The sequence below is a fragment of the Papilio polytes genome, unplaced genomic scaffold (genome assembly GCF_000836215.1).
Source record: "Papilio polytes unplaced genomic scaffold, Ppol_1.0 DF823731.1, whole genome shotgun sequence".
NCBI classification, from domain to species: domain Eukaryota; kingdom Metazoa; phylum Arthropoda; class Insecta; order Lepidoptera; family Papilionidae; genus Papilio; species Papilio polytes.
Window position 1 is genome coordinate 3,281,263 of NW_013525473.1, and position 13,660 is coordinate 3,294,922.

The 13,660-nt window shown below is 34.8% G+C and overlaps 1 protein-coding gene and 1 long non-coding RNA gene across 3 annotated transcripts in view; one reads left to right on the forward strand and one right to left on the reverse strand.

Moving 5' to 3' along the window:
* LOC106103706 overlaps positions 1–13,660 on the reverse strand; it is a 121,821-nt gene that overhangs the window by 19,513 nt on the left and 88,648 nt on the right. The window lies entirely within an intron of this gene.
* LOC106103704 (trypsin-1-like) lies at positions 8,980–10,326 on the forward strand. Its single transcript, XM_013283537.1, has 4 exons — positions 8,980–9,075; positions 9,281–9,488; positions 9,675–9,933; positions 10,015–10,326. The coding sequence occupies exons 1-4, from the start codon at positions 9,042–9,044 to the stop codon at positions 10,309–10,311; spliced, it is 798 nt and encodes a 265-aa protein (XP_013138991.1). The 5' UTR covers positions 8,980–9,041; the 3' UTR covers positions 10,312–10,326.

The window sequence follows — 13,660 nt, forward strand, 5'->3', positions numbered from 1 at the left end:
AAGAGTCACTAAAGTTGGGCCTCCGGCACCACACTCATCAGACGAAACGCTGAATTGGTCCCACGTCACATCTATCTTCTGTGTGGTTGTGGTATTTCACCGGGCGAGCTGACCCATTGGTGCGAAGATGTTAAAGCGGGCTCTATCGCTGTTTAAATGTATCGTTTAAAAACCATCCCTTTACTAAAAATATAATCGCTACTTGCATGTAAAAGATGTTTACATTGTTTATACAGATCTAGTCAAAACTGGTGTACATCTTAGTAAATATAAAAGTAAGCGACGCGTACGTCGGAAACCGTCCGCCCACGACGCTATTTACATGTGTCCAGCGGACGGACTCAGAAAAAAAAACCCGCACCGCCATTTAAAGCAATAAGACAATGTAGTTCATTAAGTTTTGTTACCACTGCCCACGCCACTCGCACCTTCGGACATTTCTTACAAAGCAGATGTAGATACTTGTAATTTTAACGTAAGTTTTCACTGACAATAACATTTCCACAAAAAAACAATCTATCGAAAGATGGCTAAATTAGGTATGTTGAAATAGAACAAAATGATCATATCATGGTATGGACTGTAATACATATTTAGACGTAATTTAGATTTTAGTATATCCACATAGCATAGTAGAGTTAAAAAAAATTATTTACAAAAGCTGACTTTATCTCTTTTTACTTCGTACTTAAAATGAAATCCAGTTGTAACTCTATACTCGAGCGTAGAGCACAAGGTCAAACGTCAACTGTTCCTCAACAATGAAATAGGATTTCGACCATAAATTTAGTATGTAGGTTGACACCGGTTTCAGTTTTTTAGTCGGTAACTAACAAAAACATTTCCTACTAATGCTTAATGACTTTGATATACATTGCAAGAAATTTATGTTCGGAAAAACCGAACTTAAAAATCACCAAGGATTTTTTGTTCCTTGTAAATATTCACACAAATAATATGAATTAAAATTTTATTTTATACGTTACTAACATTATAGATATCTCGCGTATTTTTGTAGGCGAAAAGTGGGTTTGAAACATGTATTAACTATATTTTTAAAGAAACTAATTTTTCAATTTAATCTAACCAAATTAGGTGAATGCCCACACATAGGACTCATTCCCAAACGTCGTATCTCCGCGATCAGAGTTCAATACACCGATATATTCATTTCCCATTAACAACTCTATCGAACGAATACCATTACTCAGTCTTGTAGGTTGGACTGTCCAAAGAACGATCGTGTACAAATATTTTAACTGCGATTAACAGTGGAAAGCCGGTAAAATGGGGTACCAAGAAGTTATGTTCAATTTATTTTATACTAAACTAGCTGTTCCCGTGCGACTTCATCCGCAAATTATGAAAATTTTATTTTATTGTTTACATTTGTCAAATTATCAATTGCAAATATCAAAATGACATGACATGATGTCAAACCATGGCAACTTTGCTTCCTTTATGTTGGCAACAACTTATGGTCTCTTTCCCACATTAGGGTTTTTATCTAAAATATTTATCCCTAAGTTTAATGGCGAGAAAATATATAGTCTAAAGCATGACGCAAGTGTAGGATTTTTTATTAAAAAAAGAATTATTCAAAAATATGCTGTAATTGCTGACATCTTAAGCAACAAAGAAGTGTGTGTTTACGCTTTATTACAAAAGTATAGATATAGATAGTATACGAGTAGATTAGTCTTACTAAGCTACATAAAAGAAAATAATTTAAGAACGTATATGAAATATTTCGATTGAATCAAAATTTTATAATAATAATCAAATATAATCATTCAAATTGCTTCTAAACAATTGAATGTACACGCACTAATGTATTAAAAGTGATTGACCAACATTTGGTTTAGTCACAAATGTCAGTCAAAGTTTCCATCTAATGCAATATGTTATGACTGACCGGGCCTCAAATGCCATTGGATTCACCTACTCATACCCATAGCCTACAATAATGGCGGGCGTACTGACGACGTGAATTGATGAGTGACCGACTTGCATATCGATGAAAGGTTGAATACACAACACGAGGCTAATGTGTTAAATTTACATTGACTTGATCTTTGTTTTATTATTTCTTTCTTTAGATCCTTTAATTGAAATGCACGAAGGTTGTTTTAGATATTTAGATAGCTTAGTGTTATGCTTTTTAATCAGACTACATTAACTTAATTCCTTATATAATATTGTCTATTACATAACTAGTATAATCTATTCATTGTGTAAAACGTGTGAACGACGATAGAGCCTTATTATGAAAAGTTTATCTAACGACTGACGTCAAATGATGCTGTGAATTGAACTATACTCATAGTAAAAGAACATACCATATGTGATTTAGTAGAGAGGGTATTTAATTTCTGCCAACGTTATTTCTTGAAATAATTAGGCTTTCTGTTGATTAATGAGCTTTCATTAACCGTATGTTTGCAAAACACGAGCCTTAACGCAACAAGTCGGAGTAATTTCAGTAGCGAAATAATCATTAGCCGCATTACTGAGTCCCCTTGCGATAAATGACCGTTGCTAACTTCCTCGAAGCAAGATTCCATTAACTACAAATGAAAAAATAAAAAATATAAAAAATAAAACGGTCCGTTCACACAACAGCGCGAGAAGCAGAAGTTTTATAGTAAATACGTAATGAGCTGGGAACGTAGCGGTGATCGGCGTCGGCCATTGTACGGGTTCGCCGCCTTCCGCTTGCCGCGACCACTCTAACCGGAGCCTCGGCCTTACATTCCTCGCTCGTTCGTTACGTACGAACAGTGTACGAATAAGTGAATCAGGAAGGGGCTGGTGGTGCTGGTTCGGTGGACATATTAGTATAGGAAAGTATCGAAAGGCGGAACGGCTCGATTGAAAAATAGAAAACGGCCGCTGCACCGGCGTGGCGATGCTCTACAAACACACGTGCATATTAACACGAGATGTGTTGCGCGTAACGTCAGGAAATCGCCGGCGTGCTATTGTTATGCGACGACTTATGTGATAGCCGGTTCAAACATCGATTCACTTTCTACGACTAATATAAGACTTGAAGAATATATCAGTTACCTTCAGCAATTGAAACAAAATACAATTTAATCCGCGGATCCTTAACCCATCTATAAGCGGCAACTTTTGTACAGCTAGTCACCGACCCGCCGGCCCTCAGTTTTAACCTGTTACTGTTATCTATTGTACCAATATGTAATGGCAATTATAAAAAATCATAGCCATAAGTTTCTTAGCCTCAAAGACCATTCATCAATCACTTCTTACTAGTTCACTCCTAAACGTAAGCCATATTAATAACTTGTATTTAGAAGGTTTAACAATCACTCCAAGTATCAGCACATTATCAAATTTGGTTCTTTTTCCAAACAAAAACACAACTGAATTATTTACTAGAAATTAAATGTAAAAAAATTGTACACATAGCTAAAGAAAGATGTCGTCAATCTAAGCGGCCTTTAACTCGCTCCTCTCGACACTTGCGCCACTTCTTCGTCATCTTGCGACATCCCACCGACACAAACATTCGTTAATATTAAATTAAACAACCATTTTAGTAAAATACTCACAGCCAATCAATGACAAATACAAAGCCTAATTCACTGTAGTATCAGAATTCTTCAAAAACATATTTTGTTTCAAATACAATTGGTACTCATTCTACTAAAAGTCCAGTTAAATTGCATAGGAAATATTATGAAGTTATCTAACGCTTATTTCTTTACGCTCACTACCTTGATACAAATAAAGGCGCAATGCCAAAGCGCCATAAATAGGAAATCGTCGCTCCACTGGCTCGGATAATTCACTAACAATCTCAGTTCCACGTGAAAATACTAATTTTATATGTAAATCGTACCTATGGTAAGATAGTACTGATGTTAGCGGCTTTCTCGGTTAATAGTTTTAACGCAATGGCATAAAGTATCTTTAAAAAAACTGTTCGTTAGCTGTCTTTTCCATTACGATAGCCGCTCGTATAATTATTAACAGCAGTTATAAGTTCCACCTAAGCCTAAAAAATTCCAATTAGAAAAACGATTACACTGGTTATATGCATATAATAAGAGAATTATTTACTCCTCATTATAGATTTACTAAAATAAAACATACTCCAAGTGTCTCCATTAGTGGAAAATTAGCATGCGTGTAACTGTATAAAGGTCCCATATTTCCCCACTAACAAGGGTCTTAGGTCGATGCAGTGTCCTATATTTAAGACCTAATAATCACAAACAGAAGGATATTCTACTCTCTAACATTCGTTAGCTAGACCAGCTCATGATCAATACCTTAACCAGAACAATGTTCTCGTATCCTTTGGCTTATAAGAAAATCTTTTGATAAATTTCACAATTCATTTATATCAACGATTTTTCTCAATTTCAACCAACAATTGTACAGTGAAAAATACATTATAAATTAATTCTTTAATTTAATATGTATGAAATATTTTAACAAGAATAAAGATGCAAATAAAAGATTACACATTCCGCGACAATCGGACATGAGAACGACATATCTTAGCGTCTTAGATGTGTTATAATTAATAATTAATTAAGTAGCCACATTCTATGCAATTAAGTCATAATTAGCTACAGACGACTAATATCAAATTAATTAACCAAATTCAACGGAGTGTATGTAAAAAACATCATAACTGTCGATATAATGTTCTCAAGTCGCAATAATGATAACACCAACACATTGTGGGACATTTGATATGATGTTTGGGTTGTGCCACAAGTGTAATTTTAAATACCATGGAAATCGCTATCTAGCGTATTTGACCAATATTTTTCTTGATACGAGTGGAAACTATCGGGCGTCATCTTAGACATGAGTTTACAATATTTCTTGAGGACATTTCCACAATATTGATATTCCGGTATTTTATAAACTGTATTGATATTTAGACTACTGATAAAAGTAAAAGGTGTCTTCTAGACAGTAACTCAAATCTATACTTATCTATACTAAGCTTATAAAAAGGTAAGATTTGTATTTTTATACGTATTGAAATAACTCAAAAACTACTAGACTGATTTGAAAAATTCTTTCACAATTAAAAGCTACGTTATCAATGAGTAACATAGGCTATATTTTTATTATTTCACGCCGACCAAGTCGCGAACAACAGTAAGTTAATATTTGATCCTATTATTGTTTTGCAGTAGATATAAAATTATCTGAATATGATGAATAAATTCGTGTAAAAAGTACGCAAACATAATTAGTTTAAAAAACGCTCATCGCGTTTACCTTGGGGTGCGCGTAGAACGGCACGGTTAGAAGTCGGCCGTCAAATCACAGCGCGCCGATACCGCCCGTCCTTCACGCTTCACCGGCGGCGGCTGGCTGCGAAACTCACCGCTTATGCACCACTATATTGATGCATTACTTCATTATTTTCTGCTATAAATTTAACAAACCAACAGCTCCCAAGAAATTAGAAAATGTTTGTTATTTTATGTTTATTTGTTTACTGACGAAATTATTTCATGTTAATTAGATCTGGATAAAATGACTTTGGTTAGTTTGTTACTATTTCGTAGATTCAAAAAGTTTGTTACAAACGCATATGTCATCTAAGCGATTAGACGCGCTACTGTAACCTGACTGACTGCTTTTTGACGCTCTGTTCCAGTGGAAATAGTACTTATATTGCTCATTTAAATATTCGCACCAGTCGAAAATGGTTCTTAAATATAAATACAGTAGAACCTCGATAACTTAAAAACCTCTATAACTTCAAAAAATAATATGTTCCCTTCCTATCAGTGCCCAATAACATAGACCCATGATAGACTTAGACCCCTATAATTTAAAATATTTTGTGTCCCTCGGTCTTTAACTTATCGAGGTTCTACTGAATAATCATTTACGTTGCATTCCATGAGTAAAATGCTATAGTATACCGGTAGTCTAGTGTCCCTCAGCCTATAAGCCTAAGCCAATTAATATCGTACGCCTCTAGAACTCTAACTACTTTATAAAGGATTACAAGCAAAGAGATAAACAGGTATAATCCAACATAAACCAGACAAGACATTAGTAAGCCGATGTCAAGTGTTTGTGTTCAATAACATCTGTTTTTACCATCGATTTAAAGAAACTTAATCAGCAAAAAGTAAGGTTTTATTTACCATCTATACTCTTATGATATTTTCTCACCACTCTCCCTCACCGGACCGTTTCCTCATTCCTGAGAGTCACGACCGCTCTCCTTGACAATATCACGAAGGTGTTTCTTCACTACAGAGAGGTAAATAAATTATACTCTCAATAAAACTAATTAAAACCGACACAAAGATTATAAAATTAAGATTATCTTGTATTTTTTGGGTAAACCAAGTGTAAAACTGTTTTAAACTGCGCACGAGCACAAAAAGACTTCCGTTGTAACAAGTAGCTGTTGTAAAAATTTAACGTGATTAAAAACATTATCCATCGACGTCAGAGTTTAACGTCTGCAATACTTGAACACATCTTAAATGTTAAAAAAATAACACATTTACACGATTGTTAATTGCTTTGAATACGAATCTACTCATTATTTTCTTTAGGTATGTTTCTATTGATATTAAAAAACTTAATAACAAAACAATAACAGATTTTTCTGAGACTGCTCTGATCTACGTTAATATTTCCTGATCATGTCCTGTTTAAACATTTTGTAGCTAGATGCGTAGTTTTTCCATAAAACTGTGATGTATTTTCACTTATAGGGTTATACTCTAATGATTGTACATATTTGAGGCAGTCGGTTAATACGTGGACTTGATACCTGCGTTTTATTTCGAACATTACAAAAACCATAAATGTGTTTTTCCTTGATCGTGAAAACATTCATAATATTATTTGAAACACTACTAAACAAACGACCACCTTCATATGGTTTTGAAATTCCCATTTAAATAGAAATTCAAATCACAAAAAGTATATCGTCTGTGACATCCCAACACAACAATTGTCTATTTGGTTGTATGTTGGGGGAAGAGAGAGGTCTTTGGCTCCCCGCGGAATGCGCGTGGGCGCTGCTCCCATGCGCCTGACTTTCCATTCATTCGAGCGGCGCTATCTTATCTCGCTCAATATGCTTATTACACCGTCTAAACGTTTCCTACTTACATTTACTAATTCAATGATCGCTTCATGAACCGAACTTGGCAATAGAGTGCTCATGTAATTTGAAATATTAGTAGGGAAAGATTTATTAGATACCGTCGCGAATACATAAATGTGTAGGGACTTTCTTGAAAAAAAAAAAAGTTTTTAATGGAATATGATTTATTAAATCATAGCATTTGCACTTACAAAAAAGTTTTCTAACCAAACCAACATTTACGTACTCAATTAAATGCTAAATTAATTTCAGTCAAAAATAATTAATTGATTACTTAATATTACAGTAGCTTGGTATTAACTTATTGTAAAGCGAGTAATTAGCATGTTTTCTGCACTAACTGTCGTGTTTCAGAATATTAATTACTGGTTATAACTAGATCTGTTATCGCCTGTCCTGTTGCTACTGCATTGTTCAGTCGTTGCGGATAATAGATGGCGCCACTCGTTGTTTTATAAAGAATTTAAAATAAATAAAAAATCCATCTTTGACACTTATAATAGATTAACAGTTGACATTTTTGTTAATACTACCTGTCGCCCGTGACTCTGTTCGCGTGGAATTAAAAAAAATCAAAAGTAGGTACCCTAAGTGTTCTTCCGAAATATCTTCTACAACTATACCAAATTTTATAGAAATCCGTTCAGCCGTTTAGGGTACAAACTGTAACAACTGTAACAATCCATCCATCTAAACTTTCGCATTTATAATGTTAATATGATTATTTTTAATTTAACTGCCTTACATAACTTCGTATACTACTATTTTTTTTTTGTAAATTACTCCATAGAAATATTTATACAAGTGCATTAAAATTGAAGCAGATTTCTGCTTGACTTCCGATTCAATAATGTTTCCATAAATTGCTGTGAGCGCGGGACATCATTTTGATTGGCAATAAAACCCCAACCGTACTGAATGAACCATATTAAAAGGCTATTAATATAATTTGCACCTTTTTTACGACTGCAAACTTAATGTCGCTAACAAGTCGTAATCCGAATTCGCGGTGTTATAACGTTTTGATTCAATTGCAACAACAAACATTTTTATCTTATTCAAGCTTTGTTTATGCAATTGTTTTAACGCTTTATTTTATTTAGTTGTTATATAAGAGGAATGAATGTAAATTTATTTATAACTGTGATCAACACGTCTTAATACTGACGATATTAATATACCTTTTGTTAAAGACAAGTATCAATTAAAAGTAAAATTAATTTAAAATATTGATCGCTCTTTGATCGATTGAATTCAATAGTATTCTATCTAGTTAACTGCGTTTTGTGTGAAACGTTTTGTAAATTAATTAACAATACATTTTTCAAAACAGTCGACACTGATTGACACTTTAACGAAGCCGTTATTTATAACATTCGAGGCAACAAATGATTGGAACTGAAACACAATTATTTGACAGATTTTTATCAGTTGAACATAGATAAGAACGTAATTTCCAACGTTCACGTCAGATAACAACTAACCGCAACATAGTTTTCCCTATGTTACGAAAATATTTTACCTAACTGATTATTTGATTATTTAGTTAAAAATGTTGATGCGTACTGTAGCTCCAGCCTCACTATTAGAATATCTAATTACCTATGTGCTTAAGCGCTTATTCTTGCAATCAAAGCAATTGGAACCTAAAAATAGTACGTCGTAGATTTACTTTCTAAATTTAATAAGCTATTTACAACAGACAGGCTTATCTCTTCTTTATTGGTATACTACGTCATAACTTACTTTAACATGTTACGTAGAATTTCCCAAACCTTATCAGATCGGTACTCGATGCGATTCAGTAAGAAATGATAAGCTGAAGAGCGTCTGCGATTGATAAAATATTATCACTTCAAAGTTAACCTGCTTCAAAAAACTAAATTTTTAGTAATCTACTGGAAACATGAAGTGTACATTGGTTTTAGTTTTGGTTCTAGGTAAATCCATTTTAACTGTGAAGTAGTGCTATTTCTATGCGATTGCAACCCAGTAGATTATAACAATCCAGTGACCAAAAATTTTTTTTATTATTTTTATAAACAAAAGAACTTTAGAAAAAACTTTTATCGTTTACTTCATCGTCAATTGCGGTTAGATGTTGAACTAAATATAAATGCGTCAAACATTTTATTTTTGTTACAGTTTTATCAAATGAACTAGAATCGTTACCAACTAATTTGATAGCAACGGATACATCAGCTCGCATTGTGAATGGTATTGAAGTCGACATAACAGAGGTGCCGTATCAAGCAATTTTACGAAGGAAAGTGATATCAGGTTGGGCTCACTTGTGTGGAGCTACTGTGATCAGTACGAAGTCATTGGTTACTGCAGCCCATTGTACAGCAAGGTAAGTGATTTTACAAATAGCCCAATTCATTAAATGCTTATCTTAATGGTTAAAGGCTAACTAACAGCTAACTAGCTAACAGTCTCAGTAATACACTAAATCAGATATACTTTCTAACATCTAAGATTCAATATGTATTTCGGAGTAAATTCTTCATATGATACTTATATGTCTTATATTTTCCAGCTATGAATTAGAACCATCATCATTGCGCGCAGTCGTAGGAACCTCATATCGCTTATCTGGAGGTAAGACATATGAGTTGTCAAAGGTCATCATCCATGAGTTATATTCCACGACGACGTTGGAAAATGATATTTCGTTGGTGATCACCACGAAGAGGATGACGTATAGTGCGAGTGTGCAAGCTGCTAGTATACCAAACGCTAATTTTATTTTGCTAGTTGGTTCAACTGCGTTAGTTTCTGGATATGGAAATATTTCGGTAAGTTTATACTGTTACCTTTTCAGCAATGATCCGTTAAATTTTTAATGTTATCTACAACATTATTTTATTCCATTACAGTCTACAGGAGCGTCTTCTTCGGTGTTACTGGCAGCGCGAGTCAAAATAGTCGAGCAAAATACCTGCGCACGCGCATACATACGTATCGCTGACATTACGCAAGGAATGTTATGTGCAAGTGCTGATAATCCGCCTAGAGACGCCTGCCAGGGGGACTCGGGAGGTCCTCTGGTCGTCAACAACACCTTAGTCGGCGTGGTGTCCTGGGGCGAAGGCTGTGCGGATATGACTTACCCTGGAGTTTACACGAGGGTATCTGAATATAATTCATGGATTAACAAATATTTGGAAAATTAAAGCTTTTAAAATTATAGTAAAGCTATTTCATTCTACGATTTATTTATATTTAATCTGTGTTATAATTGTCAGGAAATTGTACTGGGAAGAATGGAACCACAACTGACTAGCTACATATTGTTGGATGACAGGCGTTTAAAGGTGTTCAAAAGAAATAGGGTGCAATGTGTCTAAGCTCGCGTCTTTTTAGTCGGCCGTCAGCGAGCGCTGCCGCACTGATTGATTGCCTCATTTAAATCCGACGCTCGAGATTCGATTATGATTAGCCCCTATCAAATTGAAGTCATCTCTAGTGACAATATGCGGGGGTCACGTTAGGAAATATACTGTCGCAAAACACATGCCCAATGTCATATGACTATTTACATTAAACAACTCACTCAAGATTAATTAAACTCATAGAAATTAATAACAAGATTAATTTCTAATATTGAACAAATATAAGGTACCATTAGACCCAAAAAAGATAGAACAAAAGTTTATTTAATCACCATGATGTAGATATTACAAGCAATAGACAAACTAATTCTTGAACACTTTACGCAATTTCATTTCTCTACAAATCAATTGAAATTCTGGATAAAGTAAACAGCATATGAGACAAGATAAATAGATGCTGTGTCTGCTAGGTTATTGATCCAAATAATGTGACTAAATTGAACCAAATGCTGAACAGTATTAATTAATTTTGACAACCCTATTTGAATAGCGAGTCGCTCACAGGAATCGATCTCTCATTGTCGTCGCAACTCTTGTGACACTTCGCGCGCTGGCTGACGTCGCGCCTAATCATACTCCGCTTTTTCTTTGTTCTTAATCTGTGGGCGGGGAATTCAGTCAGTTATTTATATTCCAGTTCGTTGTTTATATGTGTCACAGTTTGAGAGATTTGTTAATAACGCGTTGAACATCTCGTGTTATATTTAATATATCTTCTCTGATCTATAAACAGAGTGTTTTTTTTCTAGTGCTGTCATTGAGACGTGTATAAATGTCCCCGCCAGTATATGATTCTGATGATATTTCCGTCATTTTGTACGTATAAACGATTTAAAGTATTTGAAAATAATGTTGTGATCTACATTATTTTTAACATCACAAAATATTTTGTTTGAATTTCATGTCATTTTATTCTCATTTAACATTTACAGGGACTTCATCTTGTTTATTTAACACATCGTACAAGTTTGTTTAGTAGTTTGAGAAATTAGCGTGGTAGTTGGAACTTAAATGTGGGTATTTTCTGTTACATTTTTTATTCTTCGTTCATCATATTTGTTTATTTCTCTATACTTACAAATATTGCATCCTCAATGCATTGAAGATTAATCTGATTCATTGAAGGTTTTATTGCATCAAAAGTTATTGATTCATGTTCTAGATAGAGGCCTACCTGTCAACTTCTGTGTACTTTAACATTGTGTTTGTGTACCGTTTAATCGTCGCTTACATATCAAAGTAGATTGCATGATAAATAAGTTGGTAAGTCAACGGCGTCAATGTGTCGCCAATATTCAATTCGATTAGGACGTCGAGCGTCTAAACCCACCAATAAGTATGTGTTATATAGTCCCCCGGCCTATTACCTGGCAATTTCACAGAGCAATCTACGTCGGATCGCGTCGACGGCACACAGTTGCAAGCGCGACACGGAGCAATACAGCGACACGCCGAGAGGGACGGCGCTTCGGGATTTGTTTGCACAGTGTAGCTTTCCCTGTCGCCATGGCCGTGTGTGCCGCCATCTGGCGGGTGGCAGTGCGCGAGTGTGCGTGGCGCCCCCACACCGAAGCGCCCCCGGCTCGGGGTAGCAGCACGCCTGTGTGAGTGACCCAGTCGAATAAATCTAATGTAATACACACAAACATATTGGTGGCGCGGCGTGTCATTTTTACGCTTGTGTTGCCTTGCTACTCGGGACTTTATGCGCGATGATATTATTATTCTGACGATTACGGCATCCTTTATGCTTACAATAAAATAATTAATAAGGGATGAAGTATATTGTTGCGCGGCGCAGCGGTGCGATCGGTATCGGCGCTTACCTTCATTCACTTTACAAAGGTTACGATAGAGTTCATTAGTACGTGTTTATTGTAATGGCCGTGTATTGTTTAACGGCTCCCTCTTTAGTAATTGATTTGCGTCTGTTTCCCTGTTCGAGAATAACAATAAAATTGCAAAACCCCTTTTTTTTTTTGTAATTTAAAATATCAAATAAGTTCTTTACTGTAAACATTAAATAATTTTTTTATTTAAATGTAGAAAATTTAACCGTAATTTCATAACTCATTGATCACTGTACAGTGTTAGATTAGTGGTTGCTAGTTGATCATAAAGTTTTAGTATGTATACTCTGAAGATGATTATTATTACTTAATTAACAATTTAATCATTGTATTTCTAGCATATAACAATAGTTATAATTGTCTCTAATTAAGTAACGTGTCGTAGGCAGCGAAACAAAAACTTGTTGAATTATCAGCTTAATCTGTGACGGAACAGTTGACGAGCCGCTCGACCCCCGTTCAGTTTAACAATTACGCGGCAGGCTCATTGTGATGCGACCCTACCTCTCCAGCCATTGTGGACACCACTATGCCCGACCAGCGGACCTCGACACCTCAACTCGATAACTTGCACCCCTCTCACGCCTCAACTAAACCAATATACAAGGGCAGGGAAGGTCAATTTACGCTGGGGAATAATATACAAATATTATTATCCAGCCCGTTCACAAATATCAATAACGTATTACCAACATCGGGACTGATTCAAAAAGTTAATAAAGAGATTTTAGAGGCGTTATAAGGCCATTTGGCGTTGATTAAGATGGCGACTAGCTACGAATTAAATTAACTAATCTAGTTACAAATCGATGAATTTCAAACGGAATATATTACCTGGTTTTATCATTATTTATGCTAAATTTAATTTATGTTGGCAAATAATTGCCAGCCGCCAGCTCCGCGGTGGCTCGCTGTCATAAATTAAATATTTATGTGCACTTTATTAGCTACAATGTTTGACACGATATCTACTAAACAATCTTGTTGATTCTCCTTAATTGTAAGTTTTGACCACAGATGGCGCTACTCGTTTTAAATTTTTAATCATGAATTAAATTACTAAGTTCTTGGAGCCAAATCAATAAAAACCACTAATAATAATTAACATAAAAGGTAATAGATGTTAATCAATATCAATTAAAAAGTAAACAAAATCGAGAATTATCCAACGAATGAAAACAATCATAAGTATAAAAAACAAAACCGACTTCCAAACAAAATACACGAAAAACAAAACAAAATGCACTAAAAACAAAACAAAATACACCAAAAACAAAATA